The sequence below is a fragment of the Zingiber officinale genome, chromosome 7B (genome assembly GCF_018446385.1).
Source record: "Zingiber officinale cultivar Zhangliang chromosome 7B, Zo_v1.1, whole genome shotgun sequence".
Classification (NCBI taxonomy): Eukaryota; Viridiplantae; Streptophyta; class Magnoliopsida; order Zingiberales; family Zingiberaceae; genus Zingiber; species Zingiber officinale.
Genome location: NC_055999.1, coordinates 112956979 through 112981596, shown reverse-complemented (window position 1 = coordinate 112981596; position 24618 = coordinate 112956979). Strand labels below are relative to the sequence as shown.

At 32.8% G+C, this 24618-nt stretch overlaps 1 protein-coding gene across 2 annotated transcripts in view; it reads left to right on the top strand.

The window, feature by feature from the left end:
* LOC122006965 (N-terminal acetyltransferase B complex auxiliary subunit NAA25-like) overlaps nucleotides 1-24618 on the top strand; it is a 58883-nt gene that overhangs the window by 32648 nt on the left and 1617 nt on the right. For both annotated transcript variants that reach the window (XM_042562672.1, XM_042562673.1), the window contains 8 exons: nucleotides 479-681; nucleotides 8627-8757; nucleotides 9642-9718; nucleotides 16561-16635; nucleotides 16771-16963; nucleotides 19384-19503; nucleotides 19615-19753; nucleotides 19947-19987. In XM_042562672.1, coding sequence (XP_042418606.1) covers nucleotides 479-681; nucleotides 8627-8757; nucleotides 9642-9718; nucleotides 16561-16635; nucleotides 16771-16963; nucleotides 19384-19503; nucleotides 19615-19753; nucleotides 19947-19987 — 979 coding nt within the window. The remainder of the gene's footprint in view (nucleotides 1-478; nucleotides 682-8626; nucleotides 8758-9641; nucleotides 9719-16560; nucleotides 16636-16770; nucleotides 16964-19383; nucleotides 19504-19614; nucleotides 19754-19946; nucleotides 19988-24618) is intronic.

Genomic DNA, 24618 nt, shown 5'->3' with positions numbered 1-24618 from the left:
CATGTTAAAACTTCTTACTTATAATTAGATGATCAAGATATCAAGTTACTTTCATCTATAACTGACCAAACTGTCTTTGATCTAGGTTTTATGGCACAATTGCATGTAATCCTTCCTGATAAATTCTTAGATACAGGACTTAAATGAGCAGGGTATTTGTTGCTGTGGTTTCATAGTTTTTTTCTTCTTTTTTTAAATGAGTTATAACTTCTAATCATGTTGATTAATTTTGTCTGGCAATTATCTTGATAACAGTGATTACTCTGTTATTATTATTCATGTTTTCACATTTCCTTTAAATTTACTGTTGTCATTTTATGCCATTGTCAGATTAATGTCCTTATTCTTTCATTTATCTTTCTGATCTATGAACATTTTTTTTCTTCAGGCCATTGTGAGGGCAATGACTATTTGTGCTTTTAATTTTATCCGGAATTTTCCTTCAACCCTTGTAACTTCTTTCACTTAAAATCCACAGGTTTGGACACTTATCTTGTTTTGCTTCTGATGTGGAAAATTTTCTCCACTTACTTACTCTAGAAGAGAAAGATAAATTTCTAGAGAAGCTCATGAAAACATTAGAGTCCCCCCCTGCATCTCCACTAAAAGCACTGGATCAAGCTATCTCCATTTTCAAAGTTCATGAGTCTCTTGGTGTCATGTTCTCTCTCCCTCTTACAGGTGGGTAAATGTTCTGACTCTGTTATGCAAATTGAGGTAATATTTGCCAACTTCCTTCTAATAGGTTAATGTATTTTATTCTTTTATGCTAAAAGATCTCTCTAGAAAAATTATGACAAGCTGATCTGATTAGTTTTAATACTGTATAATAATCATACTGACATTCGATGCTTTGACACATGCTAAGATGAATTTGTCTGGGTTTTACACCTTAACTTCCTTTCATTTGGCTTGTTACTTCCAAAAGACAATTTGTGGTAATTAGTAGCTAATTGTATTAAAATTTTGAAAAAATAGATTAAAGACAACAAACATCTTGATTACTAATATAACTACTACTAATAATATCTCTACTAATTTCTTATAAGTTAAAGCCTTTATGAATACCAAAAATGGATGTAATGCATCACTCTGATTAACTTCAAGTTAACTATAAAATTAACTACACTTTATAAATCATAATATCCTACAAAAAAAAATCATGGTTTAAAATCTCATGTCATACTCGGTGGCATGAGTGAAATGTACCTTTCCTTGGCTACCGGTACGACACCGTGGCCTCACGAAGGCCTCGAGCGAGCACCGTGGTCACGTGGAGGCCTTGTGCGAGACTACGGTGATCGCACGAAGCCGCGAGTTTTTTTTTCAATTTAATTTTTTAAAATTTTTTTTAGGCCTCTGGGTTTTTTTTTAAGTTTAAAAATTTCTTTAATTTTTAAATTCATAATTTATTTTTATTTTTTTAATGGTTAATTCTTTTTCCTCTTAATTCTTTATCCTTCCTTACCATATTTTAATTTTTTTATTCTATTCATCCTTAAACTCATGAAAAAAGATTCCTTTTTAATTTGTTATCTTATTCCTTTCATTCTTAAATACATGGAAAAGATTTCATTCGTAAATTGATTAAAATAAATTAAATTCAATTGAATTTAAAAAGGGGAATCTTGGCGCAACGGTAAAGTTGTTGCTTTGTGACCTAAAGGTCATGAGTTCGAATCCTGAAAACAACCTCTTGCAAAAAATAAGGTAATGCTGCGTACAATGGATCAGGCTGTGTACAATGGATCCTTCCCCGGGACCTCGCATGGCGGGAGCTTCGTGCACCGGGCTATTTTTTTTTTTTTTTGAAATTCAATTGAATTTAAACCTACTTGATCTTAGTCACTATACCTAGACTTTAGTTAATCTTGAGTTGTCTTTTGTTCAATCTTAATTCTTAAAATATTAGTTTAACATAGTGGTAAGTATTTATAGTAATCAAATATTATAATATAATTTTTTAATTAATATATTTTATATTTAAAAAAGTATGAAATCATATCGGCTTGACACGATTTGATACATAAACTGAAACTTCGTTATGACTCAAAATTTTAAACCACGTAAAAAATTACTCCATAAAAAATCTAAATTATTTTGCGAGCCACATCTTATAGGTGCGTGACAGTTACACTGTGAATGGCAGCCACACATGTGATCTTTAATTTTGGGAAACGTCATCATGGGATGTGAATTGAGGAGGGGGTCAAGTGTCTTCCTCAGTTTTGCAAGTCATTGCAAGAATCACGAGGCTTCCTCTGTAAAATGATTTGTTTGAGTATGAGTCAATGTTTTGCAAGCTAGGATTCCACCACAAGGTTGTTTCCAAGTAGCTCGTTCAACTCCCTATCAATTGGTGAACAACTAAGTCTGAGAGAAATTCGCCAATTTCTTCTTCTTCTTTCTTTGATTCTTTTTTTTAATTAATACTCCTCACGATGCTAACAACAACATTCGTACCTGATACCTTGCTTATAATTATCATGTTATTAATTTTAAATTTAAATTACAATATTCATTAGTGTTTTAACTTAACTATTAAAAAATAAATAACCTTATCCTATCCTATAGAATGAATTTAATTACGTAACTTTGCAAACAGAATTAATGCATGTGTATGATGCTTATATCCTTCTAGAGCTAGCTGTGTAGTGTCATAAACCTTACCCTAACTATCACAGCCCTGTAATATATGTGTTCAAACTGCAGTGTAAATGTTAGAGTAAGGTTATGACTGAGTATTAATATCTGTCACGTAGTTGTAAAAGTGACATAACATTTAGCTATAACCTTAGTTTCACATATCCTGTAATATTCTTGAAGTCTAGACATCACCAACTCAAATCGTCATGCACCTTATAGTATCCCACAAGTCACATGATAGCCTTGTTATTCATTGATGACTTGAATTGTCATGTATCCTGCAAGTCACCTGATAGCCTTTTATTCATTGATGACTTGAAACACCATGTTCCCCATTATGAAGGCCCACAGGGCATTATATAATCATTAGGCTAATAGTCCTTTAAGTAAGTTGAAGATTAATGTATGGCACTTCTCATTCTCTCAGTTATTACTCTCACCATGTATGACAAGTTCACAACTATTCCTCTACGTTAGGGTATATGTATTTCGTATGACATACTATATGTTAATCTCTAACCGTGCATTATCAAGATAAGAATAACAATTCATGCATTGTTAGATAAGAATGGTAACTTTAAACATATATCAATAAAAATCTTGAAGCATGATTGGTAAAAATAAACATGTTATTGCTAAACATGGTGGATCCAAGATAAATAAAAAAACAAAACAAATAATAGAATCATAATGGATAGAAAAGGTGTTTCTGTCAACTTAAGGTTTTCAACCAAAACTTGCCCCCCTCTCAAACTGACCAATTGAGTAATCCCATCACAATCTGACAAGTTGAGTAATACAAGGCCTACTGTCTTAATCTGATTGCTCATAAAGTATGCAACTTATCTCCAACCCCAATTATTGGTGATCATACAATAATCGTGAATCCAACACTATATCTAACCACACCCTTGATATTACATCAACCACTCTTATGACTGATATGTATCTGCCAATGGCATACATATTGACACTGGACATTCGGGAAGACATGAACAAGCACTCAATTCTCAAACACAAAAGGAAAGCATAGGATCACTCACCACATAAAAGAAATACACATACCAGATCATTCAGCTCACCACTCTTAAGTAATTCAGTGCAAAAGGAGATCACTGCTCAATGGAAGTGCACCAAAGAGATCCCAGGCTGAAGAGAATAAGCCAGAGCTATTTCATTCCCAATGAAAATCTGAAGATATGTTTAGTCTATTTTGGAACAACTCTCCAAGGATGGGAAAACAAAGATTATAAAATATAAACTCATGGTTCTTTGATTACGTCACTTTCCAAGAGGCATATTGCTAGTAATAAGTGCTTTATAATACGAAAACAACTACTGGAGTTAGTAACAATGCCTAACCATTATTTCTACTTAAATTCCATTGATTCTCATCCATTGCATGGCTACGTGAAGACTTCACTATTTGCTGCAATCCATATTCATCCTGGCTGGACAAAACTAATGGATCAACTTGGGCTTTATTATGAGCTAAGCTAGTTGGCTTAGCTCCCATATCACATATTTATAGTGCTAATTTCTATGCATAACCAGAAGCATACCCTTGCATGGTTGTCCAATGTGTCTCAACCAGACTTGGATAACTAAAACTCGTATCACTATTCTAGAGATCACCATGCCATCATGATCCCATAATGGGTTGCACTGGCATGATGCTTAAGACATGTCGGATGTACAATCACTCACCTCTTATCTTGGAACAAAGCTTACCCTTTATAACTCCTTAGTCTTTGTAATGTGTACAATATGCATTGCAAAAATGAGAGCTTGTGTATGGTTAACTCTCCGTGATATGTAGCACGATTCCTCTCTAGGAACAGCCAATTTAAAGGCTACATGTATATAGTAAAGAATAAACATTACCTCACCTACTTCCCATAATTAAAAAGAAGTCCCACTAATGGTCTGAATGAGTTAGGTAGTAGGTAAAAAACCTCAAGCTAAGTTGAAGTTTTAGACTTTGAGAATAATACTGTTTCAGTACTGAGTACGGTATCAATGTTTCGATGTGTGGTGCCGGTGGAGAATTGATGGGGAAGGAGATGAAAAAGAAGAATACGAAGAGAACATAACTATATACCTATTTCCATATAGAATGTCGTATTTTTAACATTTCATTATATGGACAAAAGCTAAAAATATTACAAACACTATTTTAATTCATCTGGAACAGTTTGTAGTATGTTAAGGGTTGTCAAATGTCAATATCGAGTTTCGGTACTTTGCAACATGATAGAGACAAACACATCATATATTACTCATGTCGAGTGGTATCAAGTTTGGTTAATTGATTGGATCGATGCAATTCAACCATGCCACCTGGCATGGTATGAGATTTAAAACCATAGTTAGCTAACACTATGTCTATACAACATTATACCAAAATCTTCATTTTCACATTAAACAAAAGGATAGACCTTATGATGTTTGGACTCGCGCCATCTCCATGCCAAAAAAGCAGTTCATATCTCACTCTTAACCTTCTCCCTGAACCTCAAAAAGAAACATCTCTAATTTTCTAGCCTCCAGAATGGGCATACCATGCAAAAATATTGTTATAAGACATTGTATAACACATAAATAGACTTTGCGTAGCTATATTATGAACACTTTTTTCCGAATGAACCAACGCGATATATACAAATCTCTATTAGATCACATACTTGATCTCAAGTAGTAACAAATTCACTTTTATATATGCTTCTTACTTTGGGCAATGATTTACAAATCATCTTGATGACAATGGTTAGTAATGCGATCCCATCCAATACAAGATGGTCGCTAGCCAAAGTGATCCTCCTTATTGATTAAGGTCTTTGTTTGTGGTCCTTGACTCATCTTTGAAATTCCTTTAAAGAAAAAAGAGGATCATACCTCAAAAAGCAGGCTTGACAATGACAAACAAATATGATTATCTCTTTCCCTCTAAGATGCTGCCTTAAACAAACATATAGGTTTTAGGTATTAAGGAACATTATAAGGAAAAGAAGGAAAAAAAACATTGCCTATGATGTTGCCATTGAAAACTCAATTTAAAACAATCACTTGATGCTGAATACACCAATCCACACAAAAAATGGACCTTATTGCTGCACATAAGGAGTATCTCTAATAGTGGAAGGAGGAAGATATTGAGAGAAGGGAGATCAAGATATTAATCACCTTTCTTTTGCTGGTGCGATGATGCTCCAAGTGGTCATGTTCAATTAGATGGTTTTGATTATTGGGCAAAGAGTTTAAATTAGGCTTGACCTGTGTGTTAATATGTGCATTAAATGTTCAGGATTTAAAACAGCACACTTGAGAATTTGGTGACTTGACATGCTCGAGTTGTTTTTAGATGGTTTAATGGCTTGATGGCTTTGATATGAGGTGGACTTGAAAGGCAAAGAAAGAAGGATGACATGTGGAGCAAGCTTGGAGAGCTTAATACATTTTGAGTTATGGAGTGTCTAATGCCAGGTGTACTTTGGGGCTAAGACTTAAACGTGAGATGAACTCATAGGCAAGGAGTGAAGGATGCCATGGTATATCCGAGGAACTAAGGCTTTGACACGAGGTGCGCATGAGGGCAATGAAGTGCATTGATAAAATTGAAGACTTGAGCTATGAGAGCCTTGAGAGATTGCAGGAGGGATTATAATCTTGGGCTTTCTGTTTTGATAATATCATCGGAAATGATGTGCCTAGTTATGTAGTGTTTAGATTACTTAATGGCTTGTATGAACCTTCAACTCAGGCGGCAACAAGTCTTAGTCATAGTCAACACTTTAATTGATCTCGAGACTTCACGTAGATTATAAGGGTGTACGCCAAGTTAAGAAGGGATCACTGACTTGATTTTGTCAATTCCATTAACTGGAGTTGGATCTTGGTCGACTAGAGCATTTAGTCTACTTGGAAGTTGGCTGAACTTGATCTTTCAGGGGACACAAAGGCAAAAATTCTATTCAAGCAACATTTTACTACTCAATTTTGTCAATTCCATTAACTGGAGTTGGATCTTTGTCGACTAGAGCATTTAGTCTACTTGGAAGTTGACTGAACTTGATCTTTCAGGGAACACAAAGGCAAAGATTCTATTCAAGCAACATCTTACTGGAGATTCAGTTCAATCGATTAGTGGTTCAATCTAGTCATTTGGAGGTTGAGCGGTTTATAGGGCTGGGCCTCCATTTGACTACCATTAGAATTGTTAGTTGCTCAATGACTATATTTGCTAAAAAAATTGACTGCAAATTTTTTCAGTTGACTGGAGTCAGTCTAAATGGAGCTGTTGGACCCTTATAAAAGCTATGGAGAGTTTAGGGTTGACATGCATGCACAAAAATAGGTGATACTTTTCACTGGACCGAGAGCTTGCATCTCTCCAAGGGCTTTGTGGTTTGGGTTGAAGGCTTCATTCAACAAGTCCTTGGTTATTTTTTTTCTCCTTAGCTATATTCATTTCATTTGCATTTGACAGAAAGATTACTTTATAATCATCCCGAAGGTTGGAATTGGGATTGTAAAAGACTTGCTATAATTCATCTAGGGCGTGGTGTAGGAGCGAAGTTTTCAAACCTCTTAAAAACAATTGCATTTTAGTTGTTCATTATTCTTACTATTTCTGTTGCAAGTAATACTTGTCATGATCAAGTACCCACGTGAGTACTAACAAGCTTGAATTGTTTTTGTATTTTTAGAGTTATTTTAGGTTTGATTATTCACCCCCTTGCTCCTAGCCAATGCACACCACCATTACATTAAACTTGCACCTTCTTTTCTAAAACAATGTTGCGGTGTTCAACCCTTCACAAAGGTGCTGGTCTTCAATGTTGTGGAGAAGAAGATCAATCATCTCCCAAATTGAGACGGAGGGTAGGTGATTTCCAAATCCAATGAAACTTTCAAGTCTCAAAGCAGGCAACAGGTCTTCTGAATCAGGAAGAAGGAGAGTAGTCTATTCCTTTCCAAATAGAGAGGGAAAGATTGATTTTTTTCCAAATTGAGAGAGAGAGAAATTGAGATATATTTCTTCCTAACAGAGGAGAGAATTTAAATTATACCTACTTTTAATTTAAAAAACTAACCGTGGTATAACAAACTTACATTCATGATAAATGACCGAGCACCTTGGTATATCTTATTTGCAAATGTCTATTGAGTTAATTATGGGAGTTTAACTAGAGTAATCTTTAAACTTGAATTTAAAAGGCTAAATTAGGAATTAGAGGATTTAAGCAAGTAGTAAATAGAATTAAATTTCAGCTTGTAAAATGTGTATAAAATGTAGTTTTATCAATCAAAAGAGAAAGTGTAGTGATGAACTAAATTCATACAAGAGTTATTAATATCTATTTATTATTTAGTAGTATGGAGATATTGACAGTAGCATAAATGCTGAATAGTCAAAAATGAGAATGGTTTTTGGTAGAGATGTTGAAGAGCTTGTGCTGCATACTAAGAATTGAGCTTTATGAATGAAAGTGTTGGGCAATTAAAAGATACTATGCACAAAATTTTACGCAGTAGATATTAAAATGTTAAGATGAATGAATAAAGTAACTAGAAAGGTAAAATATGTTAATATAAACTTTTTTAGGTGCAGCTCCAACAATTGATAAGATGTTAGAAATTATATGGTCATGTTATTAAATGGCCGAAGTAGCCTATAGTTAAGCAAACTGAGTTGATTTGAGTTAGCAATGTGTAAGAAGACAACCCAAAAAATTTCCACATAACATAATTAATAGCAATTTAATTCACGTTGACAATATGAATGATTTAGCGTCTTATATAGGTCAGTGACATGATAAGATGTGTGCACTATGTTGCACATCCCAACAAGTGCTGGGAGTCTGGGATTTTTTTTTTGTTGGATGCTACATCATTTTTTTTTCATATCCTAATGATGGGTTCTTTTGATGCATTGTTGTTTCTTCCAATACCTTCTAACCTCTTCTACTGTCATATTCAGACCTGGAAGTCACTACTAAAAGAATGCTACAGATGTACTGTAAAAATCTTACACTATCAAAGGACTTGGATCCTCAAGAAAACATGCATGGAGAAGAGTTGTTGTCAATGATCAGCAATATCCTTGTCGTTGTACGTATGCATTGGATTTCCCTCTTTTTTGCTGCTTAGTTCTTGTGCTTGAAATGCTTATTTAGAAAAAGTTGAATGGAAAATTAACCATAAAATAACCTCAATTAACTAAGTTTGAAAACAGAAGAATTGTTGTCAATCAGCAGCAAATATCCTTGTCTTCATACTTATTGATTGTTATGCCCATTTTTTTAGTGCTAAGTTCTAAGAACATGAAAGGTTTATTTAGAAAAAACAGTTGAACAAAAGAAGACCACATGTAACTTCAATTTACTAAGCTTGAAAACGTGCATGAAGAAGACTTATTTTCAATGTTAAGCAATATCCTATTGATGTACTGGGATCTCCCTCTTTGTTTAGTGCTTTGATCTAAGGACTGGAAATGTTTATCATGAAAAAGTTGAACATAATACCAACCACAAATACATCAATGACTGAGCTTGCAGTTAAGATCAGCACATTTCCTGGAGTATGGATTTCTTCTATTCAATCACATTTCCTAGTGTATTGATTTCTTCTATTCAATTACATAAAATTTCATATATTTGGCGGCATTTGAAACAGTTTTTTGCCTGTGATTTTTAGTACAAATATACCCTTGAAACATTAAATTTGTATGTGATGAATGCCAGGAACTTGAGCTTGCACAATTGTGGCTTATCTTTTGTTTGTATCTTGTTAGTCTTCATACTTCCACTCTGAAATTTTCTGTGGATTTTTCTAGTTGAAAAGGAATAATTAAAATTATCAGAGGTATGTTATGCGTTAATAACAAGTTAAAAAGGAACTTCCCAATTAGGCTTAAATGGGTTTAGAATCCTATCTTCATCATGCATTGAAGTATGCCTTGATACAAACGTATCTTGATTTTCATCCTATTGCAGCTATTTTGGCGCACACGGATATTAGGATATTTATTGGAGGCAATTATGGTTTTGGAATATGGGCTAACCATCAGAAGGTAATCATGATCTTCTAAAATTTGTTAATCTTAGAAAACTGAAGTGCTAAATATATGCTCTTATTTCAACATTTTATCAAAATTGAGTATTGATGTATTATATTGTTCTCTGTGAAGAAAAGCTATTTTCTTTAGAATCGGTTGCTCAAGATTTCTATCGCTTCCTGCATCTAAGATATTACTATAAAATATGACATGGATGGCATATTGGTCTGCACCACTAAGTTGATTTAGTTAAAGAAGTCAATTCCATTAATATAAGGACATATGTAACAATAAACATGCATTGCTATCGACATCACTATCATTGAGTGGATTTTCATTAATTTTCAATTGACCCCTTTCTTTAAAAGTAGTTTTGCCTTTTCCTTTCTCTTTAGTAAAAATTGTAGGAGCTTGCCTTTTCCTTTATCTATGGACCTTTGGTTAGGTTTGAGATTGAGATGTTTGAGAATGTCTAAGACGAAATCTAGAAAATTAAAATTCTTGGTCAAGCTTCATCGTCATCTTCCTCCATGACATCTCCTTTAGCTTGTACTTTTTCAATCTGCTTAGTAAGAAATTGACATGGTCCTTGTGGATCTCTTATTTCATCAAGTAACAGATTCTCAACCTAAACAGTGCTCTACCAATTCATCATTGGATTGTCCTCACTTTGGAAATGGGTCTATATCATTGGACTCATGTTCTTTCTTATCTTTTATTATTGCTCTTAGTTGAAGATACATATGATAATGAACATAGACCATCTTCTCCAAGTGACGATAACAAAGATAATTTTGTGTTTTTGCATAAATGTGGGAGAAAATTGACTAATTTCTTCCGCAGCCACTTAAATACGTTGTATGTGAGAGAATTTATATTGCAATCTTTTTCAAATTTTGGATTGATCCTCCATATTGTAACCACCACTCGGTTATAAGATAAATAAGGACAAGATTAAAATGGTATTTATATTTATTGATAATAATTAGTTATAATTTTTGCTATATATACTTGCATTCATTTATATCTATATCACACTGTAAAAGCATCACTAAAAGAACCATATGCCTCTCGAAGTAATTGATTTTCCCACCTAAAGAGGTCAGTCGGTCACCATGATTTACTCTTCATTTTGGCTATGGGGCGGTGGTGAGGGATGTTTGGGGTGGGTGAGTCACCGTTTGCCACAATATAATATTGATACTCAGAGATTGTAGCTGTCTTCCTCTTTTGCTTCATGAATTAGGCAGTAAACGTTGCACATTTGTGACTTCTTGTCCATATCAACTTTACGTAGAATGATGTATAATGGCTCTACTACTATAAGAATATATATGCAATATAGTCTTAAAATCTAACGGATATAATAATTTTTTGCATCTCCCTACCTTCAGTGGTGCTAGAGTATCTAGTGACTTCACAATCCTCAGAAGTAAACATGACCTTGAATCTAATTTTTTTTTTAAACGACGATTTTAACCGGAGAAATGACTCAAACCTATTTGCTTTTGGTCATAGAATCTCTCCATTAATAAATTTCCTCGTTAATTTGTGAACCCCATGATGATTAATAGAGGAATTTTGTTAACGATTGATCTTTTTTCACTACCTTCTTCATCATGTCGACTTTATCGATATATGCCATCATCAAATAGATTCAGTGTGTTGTGTATGATATCCAAAATAATGTTTGATACTTTTACTCCAATAACTCTCAACCAAGTTGGCACCATTAATTGTAATCATGCACTATATGTTCTATGTCTATCTCTTTGAACTACATTATCTTCTTTCTTCTTTGTCTCCTTTCTCTTTCGGTCCTAATTTAAATATATATTTACCTTATTTTCTTCTCTTTCTTCTTTATTTGCTCTCTCTTTCCACCTCACCATATATGGCAATTTCGGCTCAATTCCGAAACAATATCGTTCTACTCCCTTGTTGAAATTTTAACACGGCTTGAGATTTTGAATCTTAAATTTATTTTCTTTAAATTTTACATTACTATATATGATGAATAGCTTAAATCATGGTGGTTAATAATACCCTTTCATGTTGGTCGACATGAGCGAAATATCTTGATCCTTGTGATGACACACATATTCATAGAAGAAGGTGACAATGCGCATAGAGTCCTTTGAGACATGAAATATGCAAAAACTATGATTATGCAAAGCTCCTATGACTCCTCATCCTTCATGTCTTCGTGACTTTGCTTAGGGTTCAACGACATTCAAGAGGAGTCATAGGGAGGAGTCTAGAGTTTGGTGGCAATGAGAGAAATCATGGCGAAAAGGGTTTGATATATATTTAAAATTCTCAAAGACACCAAAAATATATTTAAAATATTTAGTTAGAAGTCAACAATTTATTAAAACTTTCACTTCATAGTTTAGAGGTACAAAATTACCTAATTTTAATTTTAAATAGTTTGATGAATTCATACGTAATATTTGCCTTTGTTTGATGATAACCTAATGCAATCCTCTTCCTTTGCCCGGGCATGACACTATTTATTCGAGCCTACTGATAGAACAATATAAAATTTGTTTAATTATAGCTGAGAATATAGTATGGAATTGAGCTTAATGATGTAGGAAGATTCATATAGCCAACTCTATTTAGTGGGATAAAGACTTTGGTTGTTGTATTCTAAATAAATTTATTTTGTCTCCTGAGTTTATATTTTTTTCAATGAGATAATAATTTAAAAAAAATCCTTATATATGAAATGGAATGGACTTAAAGCTTTTATGTGTTAAAATAATAATTATAAGTTATGGACCACCTTTATCCTAAATGGCATACCCCTTTTCGTTTTAACTAGTTTCACTTGCAAAATGGGAAGTTAAAACTACCAAACGTTCTGAATTCCTTCACTTAGCTCCTTGAAGGATACTCACTGTAGATATAATTTTACAGTTGAAATCGCTATAGACATTAAAGGTTTTAAGAATGCATTACATATTAAGATTTGGGAGAGACATTTGGAATGAGTATTAAAGTAAAAAAAACTTTATAATTTACTAATTTGTACTTAAGATTTCTATATATTAAAATAAAGAAACTTTATATTTCTATATATTTTTAAACATAATTTGCTAATCTGTACTTAATCAATTTTAACTTGTGTGCTTTGAGTTTTGATTTTCTCAAAAAATTTAATTACTATTTTACATTTCAATGATGGTTCCAAAGATGCATTGTAGATATTTTGGTTGTGGTGAGTCTAATTGGTGCTAAAATTTAAGATAAGAGATGAATGAAATAAGTTATAGTCTAGATATAAGGTAGAATCTTATTGGATATTGCATGATCAGCATGTCATCATTTTCATGACCATATAGCAATAAATACCACAATCTAGTCAATCAAATGTAATTCTAAATTTGAGTTGGAAATTATTTATATTTAAAATTTTAAATTATTTACTTACTTTGTCTATATTTTATGATTGTAAAAACATCTCAATATTTTTAATCTAATGGATATAAATCATCAAAATATCCCTTAAATTTTTAAAGCTTTTATCAATTTCACCTCTCATTGTATATAATAATAATTTTAATGAAGATTAAGAAAAATGATGTAGAAAAGTTAAATAGATATTAATCTTTGCATCTTGGTATCCGAAGCGAAAGGTCCCTAGCTAGACAATCTATCTTGTGTGCGTCCATCAATGCAGGCCATATAGATACTGAACTTTGAACATTCATATCAAAATCTTTGAACATTCATAAGCAATTTGAAATGTGTGCGATGGTAGACTTATCACCCCGTGCGAATAGCATAAGATCATTCACATATGTCAAGTGAGTGATGCTTCTCAACGCACACATAGGGTGGTAGTGAAATCCTAGATGTGCTTCTGCATCCTGGAGGGCCAATAGGACACCTCAAGATTAATACCAATCAGGAACAGTAATAGAGGGATTCCCTATCTCAAAACTTTCCTCCTCTGAGGTAATTATACACCCCTCTGTTTATAGCTACTAAGAAGGAGGTGTTGGTGACACACTGCGATCCAATATTCCAATCGTATAGTGAAGGAAATCTGAAGTTCTGTAGAGTAGCCTTCGTAAAGGTCCAATCAATTATGTCAAAAGGTTTTCGAAGGTCTACCTTGAGTGCACACCTCGGAGAGACTCGCTTCCTTGCATATTTCTTCAGCAACTCTTGTGCAAGGTGAATGTTGTATGCAATAGATCTCCTCTCGATGAAAGTTGCCTAGGCCAACTGTAGTATACTGCCAATAATTTTTGTCATCCACATAACAAGGATCTTGGAGATGACTTTGTAGACGATAGTGCAAATACGAGATGGGTCTCTAATTGGTGACACCTAGGCAAGGTTTAAAATCTCGACCCTTGCCCAAGTTTTAGTCCCAGACCAAATTGATACAGTTTCAGTATCGTATTGTGTTATGTCCATATGGTTTTAGTATTTTTTTATTTATATATAGTAATTATTAGATAAATATATTTATGGTGTATAATTTTAAAATAAGTTGTATATTGATTTTATATATGTTCTCCATTATTCAATAACTTAATATTGTTAAAAAAATAATTAAATATAGTTTTCTCTAAAGAAAATTGATTTATCAATAATTCGAATTAAAATTGATATATTATGTTACTTGGAAGCATTGGTTCTTCAAATTAAATAATCATAATTATATAAATTAATACAAAGATGCTATTTTATATATAATAAGTATGTCAATTAACTATTTATTTATTTAATTATTAATTTAAATAATATATATTTAAAATAGTAAAAAATCAGAATATCATTTAAATATTAAAACAGTAAAAAATAAATAAATAAAATAAATATAAATGATAAAAAAATAATTTGATTTATTAGATTTTTTTAGAATTTTAAAATAAAATTTAAAACAATAAAAAAATTTAGAATATCAATTAATAAATTTATTAATTTTTTAAAAATTTTAAATATATTTTTATATATTTATTGAGATAATTTAATTAGGGTTTATGAAAGCTTCAAATAAGTATTACACTTTAGAATTGATTTAATTAATTAAATCTATTTTTCATTTTCGGTGAACGGCGCTGCTCGTGCGGGACGCTCAATGCTGGCGGCAAGAAGCATTGCGGGACACTTTTGGCGCTGCAAGAAGCGTTTTGTGACGCTTTCAATGCTGCAGAAGCATTGCGGGGCAATTTTGGCGCTGCAAGAAGCGTTTCGTGACGCTTTCAATGCTGCCAGAAGCGTCTCGTGACGCTTCTGGCAGCATTGGAGGCGTCCTGCGACTGGCGTCGACCTTCCTTCACGCGCAACACGTGCGCATGACATGTGATGACGCATGACGAAATCGTCATGCGTACTGTGCCAGTTTCGCTTTGCTGTCAGAACGATAAAAATCGTCCATGCCGTCCGGCATGGAACGGTATTTCAATCACTGCACCTAGGGCATGAGTGGCCTTAGGCACCAACACAATGAGCATATGGTTCCACTACTTTAGTAGGTGGCCCGAAGTGAAACTCCGTGACTGCTTGCTGTAGGTCTGACCCTACTGTGTCGCACATTGCTTTATAGTACTTTGCGCCATATCCATTCGTTTTGGGTATCATTCCCAAATTCAAATAGTGGACCTCATGGCTTATGCTGTAGAGTTTATTGTTGTACTAGATTGAACATCGACCCCTTGCCGCTAACTCCAATTTCCAAGCTGCTGCATAGTATTGCCGTGCAGCTTCTCATCATAATAACAAACTCAGCAACTACCGCCTCCATGCTTAGTGGTGTATACACTCGTTTCCTTTGCTACCGACACAATTGTGTTTCGTTTGTTGCTGCGCTTGACATGGTCATGGAAGAATTTGGTGCTATGATCACTGCTCTTGAGGACACAATTGTGTTTCGTTGGTTGTTGCGCTTGACATGGTCATGGAAGAATTTGGTGCTATGATCACTGCTCTTGAGGTAAATGGATTTAGCACGCTGCTAAAAGAACAATCACTCCGCCTCTACTAGGAAGTTAGCACGAGCCTCAAAACACCCATATTTTGCTGTCGGAAGTCCTCTACCCAGCACCACACACTGAACGCTCTTCAGTTCTTCCTTAGTATGACAAGCCTGCTGCGTAATGTGCTAGAAATGTTGCTGATTCAGAGTTCGAAGCTTGCTTTTCAATCTGTTTTGCTTCTATTTAAGGCTGAGTTGCGCTGTACCCAATGTTTAAAATTTCGATCCGTGCTGAAATTTTGATTTATGGTCAGAATGATACGATTTTGATAGTGTATCATGTTGTACTGATACAATTTGGCTACTTTTTTATATATAAATATATTAATTAAAAATATTTTTATTAATATTTGATTGTTATAGATGCTTATTATTGAGTTATATTTGAGATGTTGATTTCAAAATTTCATATTATTTTGTGAAATGTTTGATGTTTATCGAGTAAAAGTCAATTTAGAATTAGTCAATTTCATATTATTTTGTGAAATGTTTGATGTTTATTGAGTAAAAGTCAATTTAAAATTAAGAAATTCAATTTTTTAATTAATGGGGAGTGATAATACATGAATCTCTGGAATGGTGCAAGATAGCCATCCCATTGCTACAAAAAAATGAACTACTATGTCGCCAATATCCATATCTTGGGTTTGGTTGTGCCGTCTTATGCTTATCTATTCTATTTCCCATGACATGATTATCAAATCCTTGCTTGACATATTTTATGTGGCTAGAATGTATTCTTTTGTTGATTTGAAGACTTGTACATTTAATTGGATTCAATGTTCAGTACCTCTTTCTTATTATATTCTTGAAGAATCTTGTTCACATGTTTTTTTTTTTCTGATTTTGTCATGTTAAACAGATATGTCTGGCAGTACAAAATTCAACTGGTGCATTTATATTCTCTTTTGGGAGCTCTGCCCCTGGCTTATGAGTGGTAAAATTTGTTCTTGGTTGTGTTTGAGTACATTTGTTAAAATCTTGTTGATCATGAGAACCTATTTAGTTACTTGTGATGTATTGTTCTATATTCTCTCTGCTTCGTGCTTGTTGAGTGTTACTCTCCTGAAAGGTACTGTATGCTGGAAGTCAAGAATATCCTGGTTGAAACAGTTTCACACCATATCTTGCCCCAAATGCTGAATTCACCACTTTGGTCAGAGACTGGTGATCTCTTGAGCGATTACTTGAAATTTATGGATGATCATTTAAGAGAATCTGCTGATTTAACTAGTGTTGCATACAGACATCGTAACTACTCGAAAGTAAGCTGGTTTTCATCTTGTCTCTGTTGATTCTTTATTATCCTGATTGATGCTATATATGAAACAGAAAAGTTTCTCTTTGTTTATTTTGTACATCATGTGATTTGTCCTTCATGCTGTAAATGTAGGAAAAGGATAATTTACATTTAAATCATCTTTCTTGGTTTGTACATGATGTTGTAAACCATGAAATGTGATTTGCTTAAATGCTAATAAGAGTAGCAAAGCTATTGGTTGGGCCCTGCCCAAGCTCAATTTCCAGTATGTAGATGTTGTCTGACTGACACATAAACTTAATGAGAAAAGCGCTAAACTAGTATCAGAGAAAAGCATATCAAAAATTTCTGGTGGTGGGTTTCTACATTGACTCTTGAAAATCTAGGAAGCTAACTTGATATTAATTCTAGAATTTTGAGGAAAGACAATAAATATTAAGATGTCAAATAAGGCTGCAGTATGTATATGAGTATAACTGCATGTGGACAATCAGACAGAATTGTATCAACAAATAATTAATGCTGCTCACTGATGAATTTGGCTACCAAACTATCAGCAGGTATAATAACAACACAAATGATGCAACTTTGAGATAACAAGTGAACAACACTAATCAGAAAGGTGAATTGAACAATTCAAACAAATAAAATGAAAGGGATAGACCAGGTGAATTGATCAAATGAACTAGTTGAATCAAATGGGTCAAATAGGTCAGACAGATTGTATTAATGAGGCAAAAATAAACCCAACAAAATAAATATGCTTGGCAGACTGATCATGCTGGACGGATCAAAGGACATGGATGGACTAAACGTAGTGACTGACTTGAATAGTTAGACAGGTTGCAAGTGCCAAACCTAATTGAACAGGTCAGATGGATTGGAAGAGTCTGTTGGTTCTTACAAATGTATTGAGTTGCTCGAGCTTTGCACACTAGACAAATGGGATAGGCTAGGCAGACATGCTTGGTAGGCAGAATATATCAAGTGGATCAAGCAAGGCTGAGTTGATTGGATAAGTTAGATAGGCCCCTTAGAATGGGTCATTCCATTTGTTACATCACTTCATTTATTATTCTATTACATTCTCATTTCCATACTCATTCCAGTCTGTTCAATTCTCTCCTTCTAGACATAGACAAGTATCTAACTTTATTAATATTAACTAGACTGGATGCTTGCATGATCAATAGAACCATAATATGTATTTTCATCTCTCAAAATCATGAACGAGTGAATTGTCAATTTCACAATCCATTCCTATAACCATGCAAATGATAAATCATGAAGGGTGGGCTAAAAATTTGTTTCCTTGGACATTCTGTTGGACTATTATGCACTCCCCGGTTAACATAAGTACAATTTACACACTATAGTTCAACATTGACTCGTCCAGCATCACATTCTAATGCCTAAGTCTCTCTGGTATATAAGGTTCTAGCATCAGACTGTTGGGTTCAAAAATATGGGCTTCAGCCTTATATCACACTATGCCACTACATATATGTTTGCACGAGTACCTTATGAATATCAACAACTATATCTGCTCACTACCAATATAAAATTTGTAATTAACAAGATAATCATAGTCAAACACCTGATTCATGAAGATAGTTTCATTCTCTCTAAACAATCAGTCACACACACATCTCTTAGTCTGTTCTTTTGCTATACAATTCTAATATCCTATTTTAGAAACATAATATCATCCACACTTAGTTATATAATTAACATGTATCATATTTCAAAATTACAAAATGAAATTTTAACAACATGCTGTGTCTCACCCAACGAAGCTGACAACACAGTCTCTTTCTTCTTGATAAAGAAGAGATGTTATAGATCCTATCTTTAGTCACAATATTCACACACTGGAATTGAACCCATTGTTACTCATCATAATTCTTGACTAATATATTTTTAGTCATTCAACACTAAACCATACATCTCAACAAAAATCCATTTTAGCAGTAGATCAATCTGATGACATAATTGAATCATGATTGGTCACATGGAAAGCAAAAGAATATCACTTAAGATGGATTTTGTTCCGAGTTGTCTCTGATTTGCTGAGTTCAGTGCTGTTGTCTTCTATGGTCATCAGGACTACAATCCATATGTAAATTAATTTAATGAAGCCAGAAATATATTTTTTTATTTAAATTAAGTTCAATCCAAACTGATACTCTAAATTAATATTTTGTTAAAGTCCTCTCTTTAACAGTTTAGAACGTTGAGATTATGTTGGTTATTGTATTCACTGCAACTGTTTTATTCAAGCTATAAGTTCGCTGGAACTGCAATTTGCTCCTACTTAAAATCATATTTATGCTATCAGAAGAAATGTAGTTCACAAGTCAGGTTTTAGCTTTATAGATTTGGGAACTCAAGAAAAAAACAAGTGAAATAGGTTATGATTTCTAGGTAATAGAGTTTGTTCAGTTCAAAGAACGCCTTGGGCATTCTAGTCGACTTCTGACAGCAAGGCTTGACGTGCCCATTTTGCAACTGAAGAAGAAGGCAAATAGTCTTGAGGAAGTTGAGGTACTTTGTGAATTTATTTTTTTCTATTCAAGATTCTTATTAATTTTTCAATAATTTGTGTTATTAAACTAATTTTGGATCTGCTTAAGATAACCTCTTTTATGTTCACAGTGTATTTTTGAAAATCTGAATTGTGGTTCCAAATTGCTTGAGATGTCAAATGAGAATAAAATGAAAGTTTTGACATTTAATGAAGATTTTCATGCAAGACCTTGGTGGTCTCCTACCCCCAATATAAATTATCTTGCAGGTGAGGCATGTAGGGTTTTGCTTACCGTGATATCATTTTTAGTATGCTTTCCACTTGTGGATGAATAAAAAAATTCGAGTGCATTGCCTGTATTATTTTGTCATTTGCATGTGTATTTGTACTGTTGTACAAGTTTTTTTGGTTGAGTGTTGAATGTCTTCTTTCAATTATTCTTTTTCCTCCATTATTGCAGATAATTTTGAAGAAGGATTTCCATGGTTAAAAGAGAAATTGGTATGCTTCTTAATTTTAAGGAATTTATAGTACTTTGTAGAAAATTTTAATATGAGAATATTTACATCTTTCGGTCTTATTTTTTTACCTATTGGTCTCTAGCACTTTGTTTAGGCTTAGTTTTCATAACTAACAACTTATACAACTATGAAACAGCATCATTTGCGCAAATAGATGTCCAAAAGATGATATATTTGCTAATTTGTTTTTGGATAACTCAAAAAACTATCATTTTAATGGAAATGGTAATTATTGAGAATATATCAATATATTTTAATATTTTTAGTATTAAGACTATTTGTGAATAATGAGATTCGTTTTTTCAGAGAATTCAAACTATTCATGATTATGAACTTAAATTGTTACTAATAATTGTTTATCAATGGTTATGATTTCAAATCACTGTAATATAAACCTAGTGCAATAAAAAATTAAAAGTTATTAGAATAGGGTTTAAATTAGAAATTTTAATTAAGAAGTTTAATTTAGGTGGTTTAAGTTTTATAAGTTTTATGGTTTTTATTTTAAATCGATGAAAAAAAAAGTAGGGAATTTTACTTTAGTGTGATAAGTTATTTTAGGAATTCATCACGTATTTACCAAGTATACAGGAAATGAATATTTTTAGGAAGAAAAAATCTTTTTTCGCTTTATAAAAGGGTTCCTAAACCTCTTGTAAGATATTCTTTCAGCCTTTACAAATTTCTGATGTCTTATTTTGTGAGTTCTGTTTTATGTATGCCGCATAATTATGCCAAAGTAAAATATTCTGGTAGCATATCGACCCATTTTGGAGTTTTGATTTATGATTAGAACGATACGGTTTCAGTACCATATCGATATGTTTCGATCTTTTTTAAATTTAAAATATATTAATTAAAATTAAAAATTTTAATTTAATTATTAAAAACACATTTTTTTTAAAAAAAAAAAAGAAAAAATGTGGGATCGCGAGGGCACCACGACCTTGTGGCTCCTCTACGACCCTGCGGAGATCGCCGCGATTTCGCGATAGCTCGCTGTGCAGGTGCAAGGCTACGGACGGAATGGTAAATTCCATTTGTTTCGCTTGGCACGGTACAAAATTTTAACCCCATGGGCGCCACTTTTGGTATCAACCCAAAATAATGCAGTCTTATGTCTAGCCAAGTTGACACTTGGCATTGATCAACAAGTTATGTATGGATTGTGATATCATTTTGGACTTATCCTTTTGATTCGCTATTTAACTTATAACATACCTTATTAGTAAACTATATTCTAATGTGATATTATTAGGAGTTTCTACTGAAGTAGACATCATGCATTTAGATTAGAGCATTAGTTAAGGGGCTGCTGCACTTCAGCGGCCTAAAAATGCATTAGGTATATAGGAACATCTTCTCTGTAATTTTGATAGATGAATTCCAATTACAACTGAGAGATAGCCTAACTTCATTCATCAAAACAATTTTCATTCAGTCTCTAGACCTATCCTTTTTCATTCTAGTTTGATAAACCCTTTTTTTTAATCAAACTAAGGATTTGTCCTAGGAATTTCCATTTTTATGTCCGTTGTTTTTTCCTTGAATTTGGAAGTTACCACTTTATAGATTTCGTAAGGCTCAATCCAAATTCTGTAGTGTTTCCCAATCCAAATTAATTATTGCTCATGGGACTAAAGTTTGAAATGTCGAGTTGTGCTGGTCAACACGGACTAAATTTACTGTTTTTCTATTTGAGCGGCATATGACTAGTTGATTGGCATGCGAAACTCACTGATATTAAAGCTGCTGGAAGAGAGAGAGGCATATATTTAATACTACTAACCTAAGTTGAGTAATTAAGTGGTAAAAGGCGAAGCGCTCGCCTCCAGTGGCCCCGCTAGCTCGTCGTAGGACTAACACGGAGGAGCTAAATTATGGTGACTGAGGAAGCGAGTGGATAGGGTGAGTTATATGTTGAGTAATTAAGTTTTCACTTGGGATGACCTTACCATCTTTATAAATTTTTCTATTATTTTTTCTTACCATAAGAAAGTTAATTTGCGATTTATTATTCACTTTTAAACATAACCATGTGTTTTTACGTTTTTTAAAAAACATATTAGTTAGTATAAGTTCATGTAAAAAGGGCAGGCCGGTGCACGAAGCTCCCGCTATGCGGAGTCCCGGGGAAGGATCCATTGGAGGCAGCCTTACCTTGCTTTTTGTAAGAGGTTGTTTCCAGGATTCGAACCCGTGACCTTTTGGTCACAAAGCAACAACTTTACCGTTGCGCCAAGGCTCCCCTTCTAGTATAAGTTCATATGCTAGTGCAAAATCCAATATAATTTTGTCTTATTCATTTCTTGTTTTAAACCTATAATGCTCATGCACTTTATCATATTCCTCATTTCTCACTTCTATATATTCATTTAAATCTCGTATTAAAATCATTTCGTTTGAAAGAATTTTTTATAAGTCCTCATCTAAGTCTTCTTAAAACCTAGATGCAGTATCTTCTAATCTTACTCGAGGTATATATTTGCTAATTACATTAATTGTTTCTTTCGTCATCATTATCTTGAGAGTTATAATCCTATCCTCTTTTTTAACTTCTCCTACTTCCTTTAGCGAACTATGTACAATAATGCCTATGTCATTTCTTATTTTACTCTGTACTATGTACTATAATTTAAAATCTGAGTTCTCTATCATCTTTACCTTCTCTTCTACTCATTTTATCTTTTGTAAATACAAAATATTAATTTTTCTCCTAATCATCGTATCTATTATCTCCATTGTTTTACCAGTGAACATTTATGTTTTATGTTTCAAATCTAAGATAATCAGTTTTCCTATAATATTTATTCTTATCCAATCTATGGTGCGAGAACTCTTGCATATTTAATATTGCATCCAAGTTCTTATGAAAATATAGTGGTCCTTGTTGAAACGTTATAGTCAAATCCTACAACATGTTCCTTCTAGAGAACAATCTAACATTAACAACACAACAACTTGATGGATTCATTTATTGAATATTTGTGAGTTTGACGTCGGCCGACAATCTAATACAATCCTCAATCTTTTTCATTCGGGTTTGGATTGGTATTAGCGATTTTCTAAGGTATTATTGTAACAAATATAAAAAAATTAATCATCAAATTCTTATCAAATGCTTATAAATAAATTTTATATGATTACATAATGTCATAAAAAATATCTATGCATTTCAAACAAAATTACATTATCAGAAGTGAAGTTTCTTGATCCTTTAGATTTAAAATTGCTTCAATTGTTTATAATTTAAAAGGAAAGCATGCACAGATTATGGAGAAGTAGAAAATATCCCATTTTTCATAGCCCATTACCATTCAATGATTTACATGCAAAAGTTTAATAGATTGTAAGTATAAATTATTATAAACGAAAGGAGTATATAGTTTACAAGTGACTAAAGATAAAAAAATTAAATGGTTACAAACATTTTTAATTCTTTAAACTTAGGTGATAAACATAATCAACAAAAATCAACAAGACTAAATATGTATTCAATAATTAATTATAATAGAAATTTTATAATTTTAACTTCTAATAAATAAAATTAATTAAATTATTGTTAAAAGTTCAATTAAGTAATCAAAATTTTTCTGGCACAACATGATATGGTATCAAAACGTATTGTTCCAGTTATAGGACAAAATTCCTATAGGGCTTAATATTTAAAACCTTGCATGGGACATTTGGTATTTTAATTGTTTGATAGACGTCTATAAATATATTTTGGTGGAAATTGGAGTAGCATTAGTAGAATTAGAATAGACAATAGATATAGTATATGCATCCAAGTAGGTATCAGAGAGCTCTGATGTAATTGAACACCGTATGCTGTCCAACAATTATGGGGTTTAAGATGAGCTCTCATGGATTTATTCATTATTAAGACAATTTCATTTTTGTGATTCTATATATTATAAAGTTTTGTTTTATTTAAACTTCTGTTCATTACACCTTATGTTAAATGATTAATTATGTGGAATCAAATCTAAATAGACACTTGTCGCATTAGCCAAACATGTTTTTCGTTTGTGTTGGTTGGTTGCAGTTTGCTTATGATTTACAGTCGGAACATATGTTGTACTCATGCACTCATGTGGACTGGCAAAAAAACGAACTTTTAAACTATGACCTATATATTTTCATAGCTAGCTTTGATTGCTTCATCAGGAGATGTATAATTAAGAAACTCTGTTCCTCAGCCAAGTACATGGTCAATAATGTTAAGCTGTATGCTTGCTTTGCTGTCCCTTTTATTTTTTCTTTTTCTATCTCTCATATGTGACATTTTTTATGATTGCTACGAAATGAGTTGATTGGACATGAAGGCCTTTGGTTCATATTTTTTTTTGTTTCAACTTTTGTTTTCCAGGAAATAGAATTTGAAAATTGAAAAAAAAAAAAACTAATATTTGTGATTATCTCTGGATATGATGTGGCAGTATTTTAATACTTGCAAAGAAATTATACCATCATATTCTTAATCCATATTATTCAACTGGCATCTTGACTGGACTTTTGATATTTTAATCTCCTGTTAGTATTTCAGATAGTTTGTGTGTTAATATGTAATCGAAGATTTGAGAGAAGTGTTTGTTTCTTTTCCATCCT